The sequence below is a fragment of the Lissotriton vulgaris genome, chromosome 5 (assembly GCF_964263255.1).
Source record: "Lissotriton vulgaris chromosome 5, aLisVul1.2, whole genome shotgun sequence".
Classification (NCBI taxonomy): Eukaryota; Metazoa; Chordata; class Amphibia; order Caudata; family Salamandridae; genus Lissotriton; species Lissotriton vulgaris.
Window position 1 is genome coordinate 1,887,390,010 of NC_141693.1, and position 22,546 is coordinate 1,887,412,555.

The window sequence follows — 22,546 nt, forward strand, 5'->3', positions numbered from 1 at the left end:
TGGCAAGGTATGCTCAGACGTGAGTCACTTGCTCACTTTGCCACTGGATTCAAGCAAGCCGGGCTGGAGACGGCTGGAATGCCAGAAACCAGTCCTCAGAAGCTTGTTTCCGGTCCAGAGAAGGCATGGCTTTGCAGTTCGGGCTGGACTGTTCCCATGAGGCACAGGGTCAGACTGATTTGCATATAGCCATGTCTGAACTGGGGTGGCAGAGTGGGCTAAAGAACGGTGGTGGATTAAACCCAGATCTTTTGACTGGGTGTGAGTGTTTGATTGGTTCAGATGCTCCGTCCATTACCACCCCCTTTTGTACCACTTTTGGCCGCCATAAGTGTGGCAGGGTATGCTCAGACGTGAGTCACTTGCTCACTTTGCCACTGGATTCAAGCAAGCCGGGCTGGAGACGGCTGGAATGCCAGAAACCGGTCCTCGGAAGCTTGTTTCCGGTCCAGGGAAGGCATGGCTTGGCAGTTCGGGCTGGACTGTTCCCATGAGGCACAGGTTCAGACTGATTTGCATATAGCCATGTCTGAACTGGGGTGGCAGAGTGGGCTAAAGAACGGTGATGGATAAAACCCAGATCTTTTGACTGGGTGTGAGTGTTTGATTGGTTCAGATGCTCCGTCCATTACCACCCCCTTTTGTACCGCAGAAGAGAGAGTGGGCAGAGTGAGGGCTTGACGAGAGCAGAGTAACAGACGGACATCTGCAGAAAGAAGACAGAGAAAATAAACTAGAGCGACGGTGGGAAAGGGATAGATGTCACATCACCAGAAGCGAGTCAAGGCAGAGTGAGGGTCTGAGGGATCATGGGGCACAGGGAGGAGAGTTTTGGTCAGACCTTCTCCAATTCTGGTGCATGACTGCTCTTCCTCTTTAGTCACTCACACCCTACTAACTTTCACTCTTCCATGGCACTCTCCCCATCAACCTCACTCCTCATGGACCTAGTGAAACTCCCACCCCTCAGTGTCACTCATCCCCCACAGGTCCCTCAATACCAGTCTTGTTCAATCCTCGGTTAGGTAATCTGGATGACGCCCCACCCCAACCATGTTCACTCACCTTTCAGTGATCACTTCAGTGACTCCGGTGGGTGTCACTGCCCTCCCCCTCGTGTCATCTCCCATCCACCGATGTCACTCACCCAAGGACTGGTAACCCTCATTGTCCCCTGGGTCCACCCTCTCTTTGTCAGTCATCTCTTGTCTGGTTGCACCCCCCCTATCCCCAGTGCATCTCATCCCCAGTTTAGTTGCCCTGCCCCCCAGTGTCAGTCACCCCCAGTCCGACTTAATCCCCCCTGGTGTCACTTACACTTGTCTGGTTACCATCATTCCCAGAGCCCCCACCAGGTTGCCCCACCACCTCCGGTGTCACTCACCGCCAGTCTGCTTGCGTTCATCCCACAGTGTCACTCACCCTCTGTCAAAACCCTTTTCAGAGGGCCAATGGGCAAGCAGGAACCACTGGACCCAACCGTGGTGGTTGAGGCCTCTTCCACCTGATGCCCCAGGCCCGGCTACTATTGATCGCAAGCAACTGGGTCTTGTACCCCTTCAGAGCTTGACTCTCAGTAGTAGTGTAGGTTGAACAGTCCAAGGGTGCAGACCCTGGCACCCACCTCCAAATCAAAATGCGTGCTGCCGCAGTAATAGGACTCTCCAGTCAAATAGCTGCTTTTTTGTGCTAAATATGGCACACACAAATAATATATATACTCCTTATCTAGGACAATACTCAAGGGTTGGATAGGCAGATCCCGAGTCCCACTTCCTACTCTATTAGCAGTGGCTATTCCACATTGACTTGAGGTGACATTCAATATAAGCCCGACAAGAAGTTCGAGTCTCAGTAGTCCCAATGCAACTCTTCAGAAGACTAATGTGTCCCCGTGCCTACAGCGCAGTACAGCAGAACAGCTCCCTTGGGCCCATGGCCCCTTTGATCAGTCTTACCAGCTCTCTGGGGTCCCGCTTCCAGAGTCCCCAGAAGCGTTCAACACTCAGAGGTCTGCAGCGGCTACAGGTGGTGATCCGTTTTCCCGACTTCACCTGAACAACAGCTGATTGTCTGCAGCGCTGTTTCTGCTCGGACGGCAAGTTCCTCTGATCCAGGCCACAGATGGGAGAATGATCAGCTGGGTTCCGGAACCTCTGTCGCGGCTCAGCAATCGCAGATCATACGATGATCCGCTTGGCATCGGCAAAACCAGGTGATGATCCTTGTTCTTCATGGCAGCCCCCTTAGCATACGGGGTCGCCAACGTGTACTCTGCATACAAGCGACGAGCGATTGACCCAGCAGCACTCTCCATTCACGCTGCCCCCTTCTGGCATTCAGAGTCACCAAGTGGTACTCCAAACACGGACAACGACTCAATCGGCATGCCGCACTTTGCAGCAGCTAACTTCACGACGGTCCCCTATGGTATATGGGGTCCTTGACTGAATCTGCACATGGGGGATGCCCTGATTGGTGCAGGAGCTGCTTCCTCGCACCTTGCTTTAAGAATCCACTCACCTGGATCTCATTCCCTCAAAGGTCTCTCCTCTTCCTGACAGGGCATGCTGATCTTAGCAAATAGGCAGGCACTGGTTCTCCAGACTCAAGCGCAGGTGGCCTTTGATTTCCCTGGGTGATGTCCCCTTAACCTGCTGGGAGACTGGCATAATTTATCTCTCAGTCATGGTCACAGGTAGAAGTCTTGCAGAGATTCTCCACCTCCACATACAGCCCGACTGGCTGTTTGACACCAGTTGCCAATTTAGGAGGGGTTGGGAGGGGGGTGTCAAGGTTCTTCTTAAAGTCCATTTACAGGCATAAAATTTAGTTTTGTGTCCAAGTCTGCTTCCTTTTGTAGTGAACACTCCTCTGTCCTGCCCTTCCTCCAGAAGGCAGTTGGTCACAGAGGGAAGTTGCTAAAGTTTCACACCTGGATGTCAGTCACAGTGATATGTGTATGACAAGGTTAAAAAAAGGGCACGAAACTCTTTATGATTCTTTTATTAGTTAAATCTCCTTTCTCAGATATGCCCAGGACCCTTTGTCGACTGACCTCTCTCAGAATTAAAGAGCACCATGTGAAGTACAAAGAAGAGCCTGGCTCTTCCTTCCTCCAGTGTGTGTCCCACCCACCTCTCAAGAATGCAGCAATCCACAAATCTCTCTAGGGGAACTCCTCTACCTCCCCATGCTCCTCCAGTCAGCCCTATAACTCCCAAAATGGAACCCTGAGCCTTTCAGCAGATGAACAAACTGCACCCACATGCAACCACATGCGTACTGCACAGCACTACATACTATCTGATGTAGCCAAGGGTGAGTTAAGCACACAACTTTACATAAATGGGCCTGAAGGCCTCACTCCAGTGACACTGATAAAAAAAGCCTTCTACTTTTACTAATCATTACACAGTATACTGCCACCACCATGCTTGTGCTACTTCACTCCTGGTAATGGCAGTAGCCGAGGGTTTGTGAACCTCTCCCAGCCACAGAAGACCGCAATCCGTGAGAAAGGCCCATGTCATGGTGCACATGCATGATCTGTGTATGCCATGACAAACAAATCAGCACCAAGAATCAAGATCTTTGCAGTTGGGGCACTCAGGGCAGGGGTGCACGTCCATCAGCCTATGAGGGACTTTTCCATCCTACCATCTTGTGATAGCTGTCTGCCCTCCATTGAACATGTGCTGCCCTGACCCATATTTTCTGTTGTCTGAGGCTATACCTGCCCTCTTCACTTTCCTCCCATGTCACTCAGCCCTGGTCTGGTTGCCATCATCCCCCCCTAAAGTCACTCACCACTGGTCTGCTTGACTTGGTTCATCATGCTCCTCATCTCAGCTCTGAGCAACTGCTCCATGCTTCGGGTGATCTTAGTGTTCCTGTCCCAGTACTGGGGGTCCTCAGTGGTGATCTTCTCCATCCAGGGGGCCCTAGGCTCGAACCTGCAGCTCTCACTGGTGTAACTGGTGATAGGGACGTCATCCAAGTACCCGACTAGAGAGAACTGCGGAAGCCCAAGGAGGGGCTCAGAGAAGGAGGAGTAGAAGTATCGGAGGGTGTGTGATCCTGGTGTGAGAGAAGGACAGGGGGTCAGACAACAAAACACACCCTTGACACCACAGTCATGTAGTACCTTCCCTCCTCACCCCCACACAACACCAGCCCCAGCAATCCACTCTGGTCGACAAGGTTCTCAGCCAAGATAACTGGGGGACCTCAGGGAGGGGCCCTGAGAGAGAGAAGTAGAAGTACCTGAGGGTGTGAGAGCCTGAGAGAGAGAGGGTCAGAGACTGCACCACACAGGAGGGGCTGCAAAAAATCGCGAATCCACCTTGAGAGTGACACTTCTCTTGCAGCCACCCCTCTCTGTCACACAAGTTCCCGACCCAAGAAAACTGGAGACCCTCGGGGGGCTTCACAAGGAGGAGGGGAAAGCAAGAAAAGTGTTTGAGTCTGGAGGGGACCAGGAGAGGCAGAGAACAGACCTTACACGGGCCAGCATTTAAACACCCCCAAACATAATACTGCCACACAGCAGCCATCTCTCCGGCTTAAAGTTTTTAGACAAATCCTGGAATGTGTGTTGGGTGAGTGCTGTGGGGAGGATTCAGAGTCGGCATTTCTACTGTGGCCCCCCATCTGTAAGGGGTTGAGGGGAGGATTTGAATGCGGCGTGTCTAGGGTGACACCCATGTGTAATTTACACAGACTGTCCATAAATGAACACTAATATCCGTGGTCAATGATTGATGTTGTACTGGGCAGAATTTGTCCATAATTTTAGCCTTTCTGCTAAACGATAATGGTTAATTACGACAGTTGAGACACCTCAGTTTAAGAGGGAGGGAGCATCCTGTGCTGATAGGCCCAGGGAGGGGCATGCTGCTAAATAAGAAACACGCCTTCTTACTTCTTGGTTAACTCCGCTCTGCGGATGAAGTTTTCAGGATTTTGCAACTCTGCACTCTGAGCAGAGCGCGGAGTTCAGCCAAAAACTCAGATTCCGCAGCGTACCGGAGTTGCCCTCACCGTGCACCATTAGTGATCACTGCTAGCCCACTGAAATATCATGCTTTAAGTAAAATACTTTTAAAATAATTAAATACCCTATTGCAGCAATGCACTATCAAAGCTGACTGAGTGCTGTGGGTAATACAGAATATTTAGCACCAAATGCAATAAAATGAGACACACACAAGAACAAATCCGAGAATAATTTGCAAAATTAACAATAACTTTTATATAATTTTTAAGACCATAAACACAGTTCAAGGACAAATACTTTTTGGAGTTAAGAATTTTCAAAGTTTGATAAATATATCACTTCTTTGTGCAACTACGCACCTTAGGAGACAATGAGGAAAAAGCTGAATATTGCATAAAAATTCAGGCAATACTTTAACGAAGTTCACCGTTACATTGAAGGTCAATGTCGGGACCAGGACCAAAGTTCCAGCAGGAGAAGTTCAGGAGCGTCCCGGATCGACGGGGAGCAGTGATGCTGAGGTCTTGGAAGTTTATGCGCAAAGGGGCCAAATGAAAAAGCATTGTACCTAGGGACTTACAGTAAGTCCAGAGGGTCTCCTTAGAGGGAGGAGGATGCACGGGCCTGGGGACCATGGGAGCAGGGCTGGTTGGTTGGTGCTGAGGCCCGGTGTTGAGCGAACAGGTCAGCCAGGCGTTGTGTATCTTGAGGTCCTCGAGGTCAGGAGCAGGCAACTTGGAGAGGCAATCTTGGGACAACTGGGACACTCAGGAAGTGGGCCCCTGGTGTCTTCACTTCCCGCAACGGGTGCTTGCTTCTGGTGCTTCGGGAGACCAGAGTGGAATCTTCTTCTCGGTGACTGCCGTTGGGCATACGATACCCCGGATATTGAAATGCCACAGCTCCGGTAGGTCATGGTGTCTCCAAACTGGGAGGGGGGACAGATCGGACCCTTGGGAGCTGTTGTACCTTTTCTCACTTCCGTGCTGCTTCGAGGTCATTGGGGAGCATCACATCAACTAACCGGACATAACAGGATCAGTGCCTGCGGTGTGCATGTGAGTGATACCTTTACTCCAAGGGAGCTTCATGGCGATTTCTTGAAGGCTGGAGGTGCTCCAAGGTTCTTAGAGTCCTTTCAGGTTGCAGGACAACGCAGTAGCAGAGATTGCCGAGTCCTGGGAGCAGAATGTAGGTTATGTTTTTTTTCTTCTTCGCGTAATCTCCCAGATGGCCCACAGTGCCTTGAGCCCCCTAGAGGTGATTAGTTTTGCACTTTACAAATACCTGAATAAATATTTATTTTTCCTGGTCTTCTCTTATCCATCAAATCTGAGGTTCAGGTCAAAGGGTGCCACCTAAAAACTGAATTATGGGGCATTACAAGGGGAGACAGGTAGCAGCCTATGGGCTATTTACCTTTAGGGTGTGTACACCCTCTAATGACCCCTTCCTGTGGGAAGAGGCACTATTCTAGCCCTTATAAGAGGTGTTCTCATCATCTCAAGATGGTGGAATTTCAGGAGCGGGGTTCACCTCATTTACCCTGCCCTAAAGGTGGTGCAGGCTAAGTGGGGACCCTCCTCCTAATCGTACTAAGATCCGCAGCCATTCATCCCACCAAAAGTGGAGCAGGAAAGGGGGCTTAGCCTCCCCCATTATCTGGAGGTTCCTGGGTTGGATTGGAAAGGCGGCTTTGCATTTGAAGCTTCCCGCCCTAGAAGGCCATCCTGTCCTGGAGGAGGTGTTAGGCACCTCAACCCAGACCAGGCTTTGACTCTCAAACTGGCTCTCACCCATGATATTTACAACAAGGGGTGGTGAGGGACAGAGTCTCTGAATTAAGCAGAAAGCTCTCACCCAGTCAAGAGATCAGGGCTAGATCCAACACCGTTTTTTAGCTCACTGCACCATCCCAGTTTCAGAACCTGGCTGTATGCAAATTAGTCTGTTCCTGTCCCAGTGCATGATGGGAACAGGGCAAACCAAACTACAAAAGCCAATTCTTACACTGGGAAGGAAACAAGCTCCCGGGGACCGGTTTCTGGCATTACAGCCGTCTTCGGCCCGGTTTGCTTGAATCCTGATGGTGCAATGAGCAAGGGTCTCACATCTGAGAATACCCTTCCACGCTTAGGGTGGACAAAAATATTTACAACAAGGGGTGGTGAGGGACAGAGTCTCTGAATTAAGCAGAAAGCTCTCACCCAGTCAAGAGATCAGGGCTAGATCCAACACCGTTTTTTAGCTCACTGCACCATCCCAGTTTCAGAACCTGGCTGTATGCAAATTAGTCTGTTCCTGTCCCAGTGCATGATGGGAACAGGGCAAACCAAACTACAAAAGCCAATTCTTACACTGGGAAGGAAACAAGCTCCCGGGGACCGGTTTCTGGCATTACAGCCGTCTTCGGCCCGGTTTGCTTGAATCCTGATGGTGCAATGAGCAAGGGTCTCACATCTGAGAATACCCTTCCACGCTTAGGGTGGACAAAAATATTTACAACAAGGGGTGGTGAGGGACAGAGTCTCTGAATTAAGCAGAAAGCTCTCACCCAGTCAAGAGATCAGGGCTAGATCCAACACCGTTTTTTAGCTCACTGCACCATCCCAGTTTCAGAACCTGGCTGTATGCAAATTAGTCTGTTCCTGTCCCAGTGCATGATGGGAACAGGGCAAACCAAACTACAAAAGCCAATTCTTACACTGGGAAGGAAACAAGCTCCCGGGGACCGGTTTCTGGCATTACAGCCGTCTTCGGCCCGGTTTGCTTGAATCCTGATGGTGCAATGAGCAAGGGTCTCACATCTGAGAATACCCTTCCACGCTTAGGGTGGACAAAAATATTTACAACAAGGGGTGGTGAGGGACAGAGTCTCTGAATTAAGCAGAAAGCTCTCACCCAGTCAAGGGATCAGGGCTAGATCCAACACCGTTTTTTAGCTCACTGCACCATCCCAGTTTCAGAACCTGGCTGTATGCAAATTAGTCTGTTCCTGTCCCAGTGCATGATGGGAACAGGGCAAACCAAACTACAAAAGCCAATTCTTACACTGGGAAGGAAACAAGCTCCCGGGGACCGGTTTCTGGCATTACAGCCGTCTTCGGCCCGGTTTGCTTGAATCCTGATGGTGCAATGAGCAAGGGTCTCACATCTGAGAATACCCTTCCACGCTTAGGGTGGACAAAAATATTTACAACAAGGGGTGGTGAGGGACAGAGTCTCTGAATTAAGCAGAAAGCTCTCACCCAGTCAAGAGATCAGGGCTAGATCCAACACCGTTTTTTAGCTCACTGCACCATCCCAGTTTCAGAACCTGGCTGTATGCAAATTAGTCTGTTCCTGTCCCAGTGCATGATGGGAACAGGGCAAACCAAACTACAAAAGCCAATTCTTACACTGGGAAGGAAACAAGCTCCCGGGGACCGGTTTCTGGCATTACAGCCGTCTTCGGCCCGGTTTGCTTGAATCCTGATGGTGCAATGAGCAAGGGTCTCACATCTGAGAATACCCTTCCACGCTTAGGGTGGACAAAAATATTTACAACAAGGGGTGGTGAGGGACAGAGTCTCTGAATTAAGCAGAAAGCTCTCACCCAGTCAAGAGATCAGGGCTAGATCCAACACCGTTTTTTAGCTCACTGCACCATCCCAGTTTCAGAACCTGGCTGTATGCAAATTAGTCTGTTCCTGTCCCAGTGCATGATGGGAACAGGGCAAACCAAACTACAAAAGCCAATTCTTACACTGGGAAGGAAACAAGCTCCCGGGGACCGGTTTCTGGCATTACAGCCGTCTTCGGCCCGGTTTGCTTGAATCCTGATGGTGCAATGAGCAAGGGTCTCACATCTGAGAATACCCTTCCACGCTTAGGGTGGACAAAAATATTTACAACAAGGGGTGGTGAGGGACAGAGTCTCTGAATTAAGCAGAAAGCTCTCACCCAGTCAAGAGATCAGGGCTAGATCCAACACCGTTTTTTAGCTCACTGCACCATCCCAGTTTCAGAACCTGGCTGTATGCAAATTAGTCTGTTCCTGTCCCAGTGCATGATGGGAACAGGGCAAACCAAACTACAAAAGCCAATTCTTACACTGGGAAGGAAACAAGCTCCCGGGGACCGGTTTCTGGCATTACAGCCGTCTTCGGCCCGGTTTGCTTGAATCCTGATGGTGCAATGAGCAAGGGTCTCACATCTGAGAATACCCTTCCACGCTTAGGGTGGACAAAAATATTTACAACAAGGGGTGGTGAGGGACAGAGTCTCTGAATTAAGCAGAAAGCTCTCACCCAGTCAAGAGATCAGGGCTAGATCCAACACCGTTTTTTAGCTCACTGCACCATCCCAGTTTCAGAACCTGGCTGTATGCAAATTAGTCTGTTCCTGTCCCAGTGCATGATGGGAACAGGGCAAACCAAACTACAAAAGCCAATTCTTACACTGGGAAGGAAACAAGCTCCCGGGGACCGGTTTCTGGCATTACAGCCGTCTTCGGCCCGGTTTGCTTGAATCCTGATGGTGCAATGAGCAAGGGTCTCACATCTGAGAATACCCTTCCTCGCTTAGGGTGGACAAAAATATTTACAACAAGGGGTGGTGAGGGACAGAGTCTCTGAATTAAGCAGAAAGCTCTCACCCAGTCAAGAGATCAGGGCTAGATCCAACACCGTTTTTTAGCTCACTGCACCATCCCAGTTTCAGAACCTGGCTGTATGCAAATTAGTCTGTTCCTGTCCCAGTGCATGATGGGAACAGGGCAAACCAAACTACAAAAGCCAATTCTTACACTGGGAAGGAAACAAGCTCCCGGGGACCGGTTTCTGGCATTACAGCCGTCTTCGGCCCGGTTTGCTTGAATCCTGATGGTGCAATGAGCAAGGGTCTCACATCTGAGAATACCCTTCCACGCTTAGGGTGGACAAAAATATTTACAACAAGGGGTGGTGAGGGACAGAGTCTCTGAATTAAGCAGAAAGCTCTCACCCAGTCAAGAGATCAGGGCTAGATCCAACACCGTTTTTTAGCTCACTGCACCATCCCAGTTTCAGAACCTGGCTGTATGCAAATTAGTCTGTTCCTGTCCCAGTGAATGATGGGAACAGGGCAAACCAAACTACAAAAGCCAATTCTTACACTGGGAAGGAAACAAGCTCCCGGGGACCGGTTTCTGGCATTACAGCCGTCTTCGGCCCGGTTTGCTTGAATCCTGATGGTGCAATGAGCAAGGGTCTCACATCTGAGAATACCCTTCCACGCTTAGGGTGGACAAAAATATTTACAACAAGGGGTGGTGAGGGACAGAGTCTCTGAATTAAGCAGAAAGCTCTAACCCAGTCAAGAGATCAGGGCTAGATCCAACACCGTTTTTTAGCTCACTGCACCATCCCAGTTTCAGAACCTGGCTGTATGCAAATTAGTCTGTTCCTGTCCCAGTGCATGATGGGAACAGGGCAAACCAAACTACAAAAGCCAATTCTTACACTGGGAAGGAAACAAGCTCCCGGGGACCGGTTTCTGGCATTACAGCCGTCTTCGGCCCGGTTTGCTTGAATCCTGATGGTGCAATGAGCAAGGGTCTCACATCTGAGAATACCCTTCCACGCTTAGGGTGGACAAAAATATTTACAACAAGGGGTGGTGAGGGACAGAGTCTCTGAATTAAGCAGAAAGCTCTCACCCAGTCAAGAGATCAGGGCTAGATCCAACACCGTTTTTTAGCTCACCGCACCATCCCAGTTTCAGAACCTGGCTGTATGCAAATTAGTCTGTTCCTGTCCCAGTGCATGATGGGAACAGGGCAAACCAAACTACAAAAGCCAATTCTTACACTGGGAAGGAAACAAGCTCCCGGGGACCGGTTTCTGGCATTACAGCCGTCTTCGGCCCGGTTTGCTTGAATCCTGATGGTGCAATGAGCAAGGGTCTCACATCTGAGAATACCCTTCCACGCTTAGGGTGGACAAAAATATTTACAACAAGGGGTGGTGAGGGACAGAGTCTCTGAATTAAGCAGAAAGCTCTCACCCAGTCAAGAGATCAGGGCTAGATCCAACACCGTTTTTTAGCTCACTGCACCATCCCAGTTTCAGAACCTGGCTGTATGCAAATTAGTCTGTTCCTGTCCCAGTGCATGATGGGAACAGGGCAAACCAAACTACAAAAGCCAATTCTTACACTGGGAAGGAAACAAGCTCCCGGGGACCGGTTTCTGGCATTACAGCCGTCTTCGGCCCGGTTTGCTTGAATCCTGATGGTGCAATGAGCAAGGGTCTCACATCTGAGAATACCCTTCCACGCTTAGGGTGGACAAAAATATTTACAACAAGGGGTGGTGAGGGACAGAGTCTCTGAATTAAGCAGAAAGCTCTCACCCAGTCAAGAGATCAGGGCTAGATCCAACACCGTTTTTTAGCTCACTGCACCATCCCAGTTTCAGAACCTGGCTGTATGCAAATTAGTCTGTTCCTGTCCCAGTGCATGATGGGAACAGGGCAAACCAAACTACAAAAGCCAATTCTTACACTGGGAAGGAAACAAGCTCCCGGGGACCGGTTTCTGGCATTACAGCCGTCTTCGGCCCGGTTTGCTTGAATCCTGATGGTGCAATGAGCAAGGGTCTCACATCTGAGAATACCCTTCCACGCTTAGGGTGGACAAAAATATTTACAACAAGGGGTGGTGAGGGACAGAGTCTCTGAATTAAGCAGAAAGCTCTCACCCAGTCAAGAGATCAGGGCTAGATCCAACACCGTTTTTTAGCTCACTGCACCATCCCAGTTTCAGAACCTGGCTGTATGCAAATTAGTCTGTTCCTGTCCCAGTGCATGATGGGAACAGGGCAAACCAAACTACAAAAGCCAATTCTTACACTGGGAAGGAAACAAGCTCCCGGGGACCGGTTTCTGGCATTACAGCCGTCTTCGGCCCGGTTTGCTTGAATCCTGATGGTGCAATGAGCAAGGGTCTCACATCTGAGAATACCCTTCCACGCTTAGGGTGGACAAAAATATTTACAACAAGGGGTGGTGAGGGACAGAGTCTCTGAATTAAGCAGAAAGCTCTCACCCAGTCAAGAGATCAGGGCTAGATCCAACACCGTTTTTTAGCTCACTGCACCATCCCAGTTTCAGAACCTGGCTGTATGCAAATTAGTCTGTTCCTGTCCCAGTGCATGATGGGAACAGGGCAAACCAAACTACAAAAGCCAATTCTTACACTGGGAAGGAAACAAGCTCCCGGGGACCGGTTTCTGGCATTACAGCCGTCTTCGGCCCGGTTTGCTTGAATCCTGATGGTGCAATGAGCAAGGGTCTCACATCTGAGAATACCCTTCCACGCTTAGGGTGGACAAAAATATTTACAACAAGGGGTGGTGAGGGACAGAGTCTCTGAATTAAGCAGAAAGCTCTCACCCAGTCAAGAGATCAGGGCTAGATCCAACACCGTTTTTTAGCTCACTGCACCATCCCAGTTTCAGAACCTGGCTGTATGCAAATTAGTCTGTTCCTGTCCCAGTGCATGATGGGAACAGGGCAAACCAAACTACAAAAGCCAATTCTTACACTGGGAAGGAAACAAGCTCCCGGGGACCGGTTTCTGGCATTACAGCCGTCTTCGGCCCGGTTTGCTTGAATCCTGATGGTGCAATGAGCAAGGGTCTCACATCTGAGAATACCCTTCCACGCTTAGGGTGGACAAAAATATTTACAACAAGGGGTGGTGAGGGACAGAGTCTCTGAATTAAGCAGAAAGCTCTCACCCAGTCAAGAGATCAGGGCTAGATCCAACACCGTTTTTTAGCTCACCGCACCATCCCAGTTTCAGAACCTGGCTGTATGCAAATTAGTCTGTTCCTGTCCCAGTGCATGATGGGAACAGGGCAAACCAAACTACAAAAGCCAATTCTTACACTGGGAAGGAAACAAGCTCCCGGGGACCGGTTTCTGGCATTACAGCCGTCTTCGGCCCGGTTTGCTTGAATCCTGATGGTGCAATGAGCAAGGGTCTCACATCTGAGAATACCCTTCCACGCTTAGGGTGGACAAAAATATTTACAACAAGGGGTGGTGAGGGACAGAGTCTCTGAATTAAGCAGAAAGCTCTCACCCAGTCAAGAGATCAGGGCTAGATCCAACACCGTTTTTTAGCTCACTGCACCATCCCAGTTTCAGAACCTGGCTGTATGCAAATTAGTCTGTTCCTGTCCCAGTGCATGATGGGAACAGGGCAAACCAAACTACAAAAGCCAATTCTTACACTGGGAAGGAAACAAGCTCCCGGGGACCGGTTTCTGGCATTACAGCCGTCTTCGGCCCGGTTTGCTTGAATCCTGATGGTGCAATGAGCAAGGGTCTCACATCTGAGAATACCCTTCCACGCTTAGGGTGGACAAAAATATTTACAACAAGGGGTGGTGAGGGACAGAGTCTCTGAATTAAGCAGAAAGCTCTCACCCAGTCAAGAGATCAGGGCTAGATCCAACACCGTTTTTTAGCTCACTGCACCATCCCAGTTTCAGAACCTGGCTGTATGCAAATTAGTCTGTTCCTGTCCCAGTGCATGATGGGAACAGGGCAAACCAAACTACAAAAGCCAATTCTTACACTGGGAAGGAAACAAGCTCCCGGGGACCGGTTTCTGGCATTACAGCCGTCTTCGGCCCGGTTTGCTTGAATCCTGATGGTGCAATGAGCAAGGGTCTCACATCTGAGAATACCCTTCCACGCTTAGGGTGGACAAAAATATTTACAACAAGGGGTGGTGAGGGACAGAGTCTCTGAATTAAGCAGAAAGCTCTCACCCAGTCAAGAGATCAGGGCTAGATCCAACACCGTTTTTTAGCTCACTGCACCATCCCAGTTTCAGAACCTGGCTGTATGCAAATTAGTCTGTTCCTGTCCCAGTGCATGATGGGAACAGGGCAAACCAAACTACAAAAGCCAATTCTTACACTGGGAAGGAAACAAGCTCCCGGGGACCGGTTTCTGGCATTACAGCCGTCTTCGGCCCGGTTTGCTTGAATCCTGATGGTGCAATGAGCAAGGGTCTCACATCTGAGAATACCCTTCCACGCTTAGGGTGGACAAAAATATTTACAACAAGGGGTGGTGAGGGACAGAGTCTCTGAATTAAGCAGAAAGCTCTCACCCAGTCAAGAGATCAGGGCTAGATCCAACACCGTTTTTTAGCTCACTGCACCATCCCAGTTTCAGAACCTGGCTGTATGCAAATTAGTCTGTTCCTGTCCCAGTGCATGATGGGAACAGGGCAAACCAAACTACAAAAGCCAATTCTTACACTGGGAAGGAAACAAGCTCCCGGGGACCGGTTTCTGGCATTACAGCCGTCTTCGGCCCGGTTTGCTTGAATCCTGATGGTGCAATGAGCAAGGGTCTCACATCTGAGAATACCCTTCCACGCTTAGGGTGGACAAAAATATTTACAACAAGGGGTGGTGAGGGACAGAGTCTCTGAATTAAGCAGAAAGCTCTCACCCAGTCAAGAGATCAGGGCTAGATCCAACACCATTTTTTAGCTCACTGCACCATCCCAGTTTCAGAACCTGGCTGTATGCAAATTAGTCTGTTCCTGTCCCAGTGCATGATGGGAACAGGGCAAACCAAACTACAAAAGCCAATTCTTACACTGGGAAGGAAACAAGCTCCCGGGGACCGGTTTCTGGCATTACAGCCGTCTTCGGCCCGGTTTGCTTGAATCCTGATGGTGCAATGAGCAAGGGTCTCACATCTGAGAATACCCTTCCACGCTTAGGGTGGACAAAAATATTTACAACAAGGGGTGGTGAGGGACAGAGTCTCTGAATTAAGCAGAAAGCTCTCACCCAGTCAAGAGATCAGGGCTAGATCCAACACCGTTTTTTAGCTCACTGCACCATCCCAGTTTCAGAACCTGGCTGTATGCAAATTAGTCTGTTCCTGTCCCAGTGCATGATGGGAACAGGGCAAACCAAACTACAAAAGCCAATTCTTACACTGGGAAGGAAACAAGCTCCCGGGGACCGGTTTCTGGCATTACAGCCGTCTTCGGCCCGGTTTGCTTGAATCCTGATGGTGCAATGAGCAAGGGTCTCACATCTGAGAATACCCTTCCTCGCTTAGGGTGGACAAAAATATTTACAACAAGGGGTGGTGAGGGACAGAGTCTCTGAATTAAGCAGAAAGCTCTCACCCAGTCAAGAGATCAGGGCTAGATCCAACACCGTTTTTTAGCTCACTGCACCATCCCAGTTTCAGAACCTGGCTGTATGCAAATTAGTCTGTTCCTGTCCCAGTGCATGATGGGAACAGGGCAAACCAAACTACAAAAGCCAATTCTTACACTGGGAAGGAAACAAGCTCCCGGGGACCGGTTTCTGGCATTACAGCCGTCTTCGGCCCGGTTTGCTTGAATCCTGATGGTGCAATGAGCAAGGGTCTCACATCTGAGAATACCCTTCCACGCTTAGGGTGGACAAAAATATTTACAACAAGGGGTGGTGAGGGACAGAGTCTCTGAATTAAGCAGAAAGCTCTCACCCAGTCAAGAGATCAGGGCTAGATCCAACACCGTTTTTTAGCTCACTGCACCATCCCAGTTTCAGAACCTGGCTGTATGCAAATTAGTCTGTTCCTGTCCCAGTGAATGATGGGAACAGGGCAAACCAAACTACAAAAGCCAATTCTTACACTGGGAAGGAAACAAGCTCCCGGGGACCGGTTTCTGGCATTACAGCCGTCTTCGGCCCGGTTTGCTTGAATCCTGATGGTGCAATGAGCAAGGGTCTCACATCTGAGAATACCCTTCCACGCTTAGGGTGGACAAAAATATTTACAACAAGGGGTGGTGAGGGATAGAGTCTCTGAATTAAGCAGAAAGCTCTAACCCAGTCAAGAGATCAGGGCTAGATCCAACACCGTTTTTTAGCTCACTGCACCATCCCAGTTTCAGAACCTGGCTGTATGCAAATTAGTCTGTTCCTGTCCCAGTGCATGATGGGAACAGGGCAAACCAAACTACAAAAGCCAATTCTTACACTGGGAAGGAAACAAGCTCCCGGGGACCGGTTTCTGGCATTACAGCCGTCTTCGGCCCGGTTTGCTTGAATCCTGATGGTGCAATGAGCAAGGGTCTCACATCTGAGAATACCCTTCCACGCTTAGGGTGGACAAAAATATTTACAACAAGGGGTGGTGAGGGACAGAGTCTCTGAATTAAGCAGAAAGCTCTCACCCAGTCAAGAGATCAGGGCTAGATCCAACACCGTTTTTTAGCTCACCGCACCATCCCAGTTTCAGAACCTGGCTGTATGCAAATTAGTCTGTTCCTGTCCCAGTGCATGATGGGAACAGGGCAAACCAAACTACAAAAGCCAATTCTTACACTGGGAAGGAAACAAGCTCCCGGGGACCGGTTTCTGGCATTACAGCCGTCTTCGGCCCGGTTTGCTTGAATCCTGATGGTGCAATGAGCAAGGGTCTCACATCTGAGAATACCCTTCCACGCTTAGGGTGGACAAAAATATTTACAACAAGGGGTGGTGAGGGACAGAGTCTCTGAATTAAGCAGAAAGCTCTCACCCAGTCAAGAGATCAGGGCTAGATCCAACACTGTTTTTTAGCTCACTGCACCATCCCAGTTTCAGAACCTGGCTGTATGCAAATTAGTCTGTTCCTGTCCCAGTGCATGATGGGAACAGGGCAAACCAAACTACAAAAGCCAATTCTTACACTGGGAAGGAAACAAGCTCCCGGGGACCGGTTTCTGGCATTACAGCCGTCTTCGGCCCGGTTTGCTTGAATCCTGATGGTGCAATGAGCAAGGGTCTCACATCTGAGAATACCCTTCCACGCTTAGGGTGGACAAAAATATTTACAACAACGACACTCTGTTCATCACCACCCCCTTTTCTAAATCGTTTTTGGCCACTATAGGTGTGGCAGGGTATACTCAGACATGAGTCCCTTTCTCACTGCTCCATCAGGATTCAAGCAAGCCGGGCCGAAGAAGGCTGAAATGCCAGAAACCGGTCCCCGGTAGCTTGTCTCCTTTCTGGTGAAGAATTGGCTTGGTAGTTTAGTCTGCCCTGTTCCCATGATGCACTGGGCCAGGGACAGACTGATTTGCATATAGCCAGGTTCTGAGCTGGGATGGGGCAGTGAGATAAATAACGGTGATGGATCAAGCCCTGATCTTTGGACTGGGTAAGAGTGGTCTGTTTAACTCAGACACTCTGTTCATCACCACCCCCTTTTCTAAATCGTTTTTGGCCACTATAGGTGTGGCAGGGTATACTCAGACATGAGTCCCTTTCTCACTGCTCCATCAGGATTCAAGCAAGCCGGGCCGAAGAAGGCTGAAATGCCAGAAACCGGTCCCCGGTAGCTTGTCTCCTTTCTGGTGAAGAATTGGCTTGGTAGTTTAGTCTGCCCTGTTCCCATGATGCACTGGGCCAGGGACAGACTGATTTGCATATAGCCAGGTTCTGAGCTGGGATGGGGCAGTGAGATAAATAACGGTGATGGATCAAGCCCTGATCTTTGGACTGGGTAAGAGTGGTCTGTTTAACTCAGACACTCTGTTCATCACCACCCCCTTTTCTAAATCGTTTTTGGCCACTATAGGTGTGGCAGGGTATACTCAGACATGAGTCCCTTTCTCACTGCTCCATCAGGATTCAAGCAAGCCGGGCCAAAGAAGGCTGAAATGCCAGAAACCGGTCCCCGGTAGCTTGTCTCCTTTCTGGTGAAGAATTGGCTTGGTAGTTTAGTCTGCCCTGTTCCCATGATGCACTGGGCCAGGGACAGACTGATTTGCATATAGCCAGGTTCTGAGCTGGGATGGGGCAGTGAGATAAATAACGGTGATGGATCAAGCCCTGATCTTTGGACTGGGTAAGAGTGGTCTGTTTAACTCAGACACTCTGTTCATCACCACCCCCTTTTCTAAATCGTTTTTGGCCACTATAGGTGTGGCAGGGTATACTCAGACATGAGTCCCTTTCTCACTGCTCCATCAGGATTCAAGCAAGCCGGGCCGAAGAAGGCTGAAATGCCAGAAACCGGTCCCCGGTAGCTTGTCTCCTTTCTGGTGAAGAATTGGCTTGGTAGTTTAGTCTGCCCTGTTCCCATGATGCACTGGGCCAGGGACAGACTGATTTGCATATAGCCAGGTTCTGAGCTGGGATGGGGCAGTGAGATAAATAACGGTGATGGATCAAGCCCTGATCTTTGGACTGGGTAAGAGTGGTCTGTTTAACTCAGACACTCTGTTCATCACCATCCCCTTTTCTAAATCGTTTTTGGCCACTATAGGTGTGGCAGGGTATACTCAGACATGAGTCCCTTTCTCACTGCTCCATCAGGATTCAAGCAAGCCGGGCCGAAGAAGGCTGAAATGCCAGAAACCGGTCCCCGGTAGCTTGTCTCCTTTCTGGTGAAGAATTGGCTTGGTAGTTTAGTCTGCCCTGTTCCCATGATGCACTGGGCCAGGGACAGACTGATTTGCATATAGCCAGGTTCTGAGCTGGGATGGGGCAGTGAGATAAATAACGGTGATGGATCAAGCCCTGATCTTTGGACTGGGTAAGAGTGGTCTGTTTAACTCAGACACTCTGTTCATCACCACCCCCTTTTCTAAATCGTTTTTGGCCACTATAGGTGTGGCAGGGTATACTCAGACATGAGTCCCTTTCTCACTGCTCCATCAGGATTCAAGCAAGCCGGGCCAAAGAAGGCTGAAATGCCAGAAACCGGTCCCCGGTAGCTTGTCTCCTTTCTGGTGAAGAATTGGCTTGGTAGTTTAGTCTGCCCTGTTCCCATGATGCACTGGGCCAGGGACAGACTGATTTGCATATAGCCAGGTTCTGAGCTGGGATGGGGCAGTGAGATAAATAACGGTGATGGATCAAGCCCTGATCTTTGGACTGGGTAAGAGTGGTCTGTTTAACTCAGACACTCTGTTCATCACCACCCCCTTTTCTAAATCGTTTTTGGCCACTATAGGTGTGGCAGGGTATACTCAGACATGAGTCCCTTTCTCACTGCTCCATCAGGATTCAAGCAAGCCGGGCCGAAGAAGGCTGAAATGCCAGAAACCGGTCCCCGGTAGCTTGTCTCCTTTCTGGTGAAGAATTGGCTTGGTAGTTTAGTCTGCCCTGTTCCCATGATGCACTGGGCCAGGGACAGACTGATTTGCATATAGCCAGGTTCTGAGCTGGGATGGGGCAGTGAGATAAATAACGGTGATGGATCAAGCCCTGATCTTTGGACTGGGTAAGAGTGGTCTGTTTAACTCAGACACTCTGTTCATCACCACCCCCTTTTCTAAATCGTTTTTGGCCACTATAGGTGTGGCAGGGTATACTCAGACATGAGTCCCTTTCTCACTGCTCCATCAGGATTCAAGCAAGCCGGGCCGAAGAAGGCTGAAATGCCAGAAACCGGTCCCCGGTAGCTTGTCTCCTTTCTGGTGAAGAATTGGCTTGGTAGTTTAGTCTGCCCTGTTCCCATGATGCACTGGGCCAGGGACAGACTGATTTGCATATAGCCAGGTTCTGAGCTGGGATGGGGCAGTGAGATAAATAACGGTGATGGATCAAGCCCTGATCTTTGGACTGGGTAAGAGTGGTCTGTTTAACTCAGACACTCTGTTCATCACCACCCCCTTTTCTAAATCGTTTTTGGCCACTATAGGTGTGGCAGGGTATACTCAGACATGAGTCCCTTTCTCACTGCTCCATCAGGATTCAAGCAAGCCGGGCCGAAGAAGGCTGAAATGCCAGAAACCGGTCCCCGGTAGCTTGTCTCCTTTCTGGTGAAGAATTGGCTTGGTAGTTTAGTCTGCCCTGTTCCCATGATGCACTGGGCCAGGGACAGACTGATTTGCATATAGCCAGGTTCTGAGCTGGGATGGGGCAGTGAGATAAATAACGGTGATGGATCAAGCCCTGATCTTTGGACTGGGTAAGAGTGGTCTGTTTAACTCAGACACTCTGTTCATCACCACCCCCTTTTCTAAATCGTTTTTGGCCACTATAGGTGTGGCAGGGTATACTCAGACATGAGTCCCTTTCTCACTGCTCCATCAGGATTCAAGCAAGCCGGGCCGAAGAAGGCTGAAATGCCAGAAACCGGTCCCCGGTAGCTTGTCTCCTTTCTGGTGAAGAATTGGCTTGGTAGTTTAGTCTGCCCTGTTCCCATGATGCACTGGGCCAGGGACAGACTGATTTGCATATAGCCAGGTTCTGAGCTGGGATGGGGCAGTGAGATAAATAACGGTGATGGATCAAGCCCTGATCTTTGGACTGGGTAAGAGTGGTCTGTTTAACTCAGACACTCTGTTCATCACCACCCCCTTTTCTAAATCGTTTTTGGCCACTATAGGTGTGGCAGGGTATACTCAGACATGAGTCCCTTTCTCACTGCTCCATCAGGATTCAAGCAAGCCGGGCCGAAGAAGGCTGAAATGCCAGAAACCGGTCCCCGGTAGCTTGTCTCCTTTCTGGTGAAGAATTGGCTTGGTAGTTTAGTCTGCCCTGTTCCCATGATGCACTGGGCCAGGGACAGACTGATTTGCATATAGCCAGGTTCTGAGCTGGGATGGGGCAGTGAGATAAATAACGGGGATGGATCAAGCCCTGATCTTTGGACTGGGTAAGAGTGGTCTGTTTAACTCAGACACTCTGTTCATCACCACCCCCTTTTCTAAATCGTTTTTGGCCACTATAGGTGTGGCAGGATATACTTAGACATGAGTCCCTTTCTCACTGCTCCATCAGGATTCAAGCAAGCCGGGCCGAAGAAGGCTGAAATGCCAGAAACCGGTCCCCGGTAGCTTGTCTCCTTTCTGGTGAAGAATTGGCTTGGTAGTTTAGTCTGCCCTGTTCCCATGATGCACTGGGCCAGGGACAGACTGATTTGCATATAGCCAGGTTCTGAGCTGGGATGGGGCAGTGAGATAAATAACGGTGATGGATCAAGCCCTGATCTTTGGACTGGGTAAGAGTGGTCTGTTTAACTCAGACACTCTGTTCATCACCACCCCCTTTTCTAAATCGTTTTTGGCCACTATAGGTGTGGCAGGGTATACTCAGACATGAGTCCCTTTCTCACTGCTACATCAGGATTCAAGCAAGCTGGGCCGAAGAAGGCTGAAATGCCAGAAACCGGTCCCCGGTAGCTTGTCTCCTTTCTGGTGAAGAATTGGCTTGGTAGTTTAGTCTGCCCTGTTCCCATGATGCACTGGGCCAGGGACAGACTGATTTGCATATAGCCAGGTTCTGAGCTGGGATGGGGCAGTGAGATAAATAACGGTGATGGATCAAGCCCTGATCTTTGGACTGGGTAAGAGTGGTCTGTTTAACTCAGACACTCTGTTCATCACCACCCCCTTTTCTAAATCGTTTTTGGCCACTATAGGTGTGGCAGGGTATACTCAGACATGAGTCCCTTTCTCACTGCTCCATCAGGATTCAAGCAAGCCGGGCCGAAGAAGGCTGAAATGCAAGAAACCGGTCCCCGGTAGCTTGTCTCCTTTCTGGTGAAGAATTGGCTTGGTAGTTTAGTCTGCCCTGTTCCCATGATGCACTGGGCCAGGGACAGACTGATTTGCATATAGCCAGGTTCTGAGCTGGGATGGGGCAGTGAGATAAATAACGGTGATGGATCAAGCCCTGATCTTTGGACTGGGTAAGAGTGGTCTGTTTAACTCAGACACTCTGTTCATCACCACCCCCTTTTCTAAATCGTTTTTGGCCACTATAGGTGTGGCAGGGTATACTCAGACATGAGTCCCTTTCTCACTGCTCCATCAGGATTCAAGCAAGCCGGGCCGAAGAAGGCTGAAATTCCAGAAACCGGTCCCCGGTAGCTTGTCTCCTTTCTGGTGAAGAATTGGCTTGGTAGTTTAGTCTGCCCTGTTCCCATGATGCACTGGGCCAGGGACAGACTGATTTGCATATAGCCAGGTTCTGAGCTGGGATGGGGCAGTGAGATAAATAACGGTGATGGATCAAGCCCTGATCTTTGGACTGGGTAAGAGTGGTCTGTTTAACTCAGACACTCTGTTCATCACCACCCCCTTTTCTAAATCGTTTTTGGCCACTATAGGTGTGGCAGGGTATACTCAGACATGAGTCCCTTTCTCACTGCTCCATCAGGATTCAAGCAAGCCGGGCCGAAGAAGGCTGAAATGCCAGAAACCGGTCCCCGGTAGCTTGTCTCCTTTCTGGTGAAGAATTGGCTTGGTAGTTTAGTCTGCCCTGTTCCCATGATGCACTGGGCCAGGGACAGACTGATTTGCATATAGCCAGGTTCTGAGCTGGGATGGGGCAGTGAGATAAATAACGGTGATGGATCAAGCCCTGATCTTTGGACTGGGTAAGAGTGGTCTGTTTAACTCAGACACTCTGTTCATCACCACCCCCTTTTCTAAATCGTTTTTGGCCACTAAAGGTGTGGCAGGGTATACTCAGACATGAGTCCCTTTCTCACTGCTCCATCAGGATTCAAGCAAGCCGGGCCGAAGAAGGCTGAAATGCCAGAAACCGGT

At 49.8% G+C, this 22,546-nt stretch overlaps 1 protein-coding gene across 2 annotated transcripts in view; it reads right to left on the reverse strand.

Moving 5' to 3' along the window:
- The window catches only part of LOC147717629 (major histocompatibility complex class I-related protein 1-like), a 348,562-nt gene that overhangs the window by 245,726 nt on the left and 80,290 nt on the right, over positions 1-22,546 (reverse strand). For both annotated transcript variants that reach the window (XM_086924423.1, XM_086924424.1), the window contains exon 2: positions 3,811-4,080. In XM_086924423.1, coding sequence (XP_086780549.1) covers positions 3,811-4,080 — 270 coding nt within the window. The remainder of the gene's footprint in view (positions 1-3,810; positions 4,081-22,546) is intronic.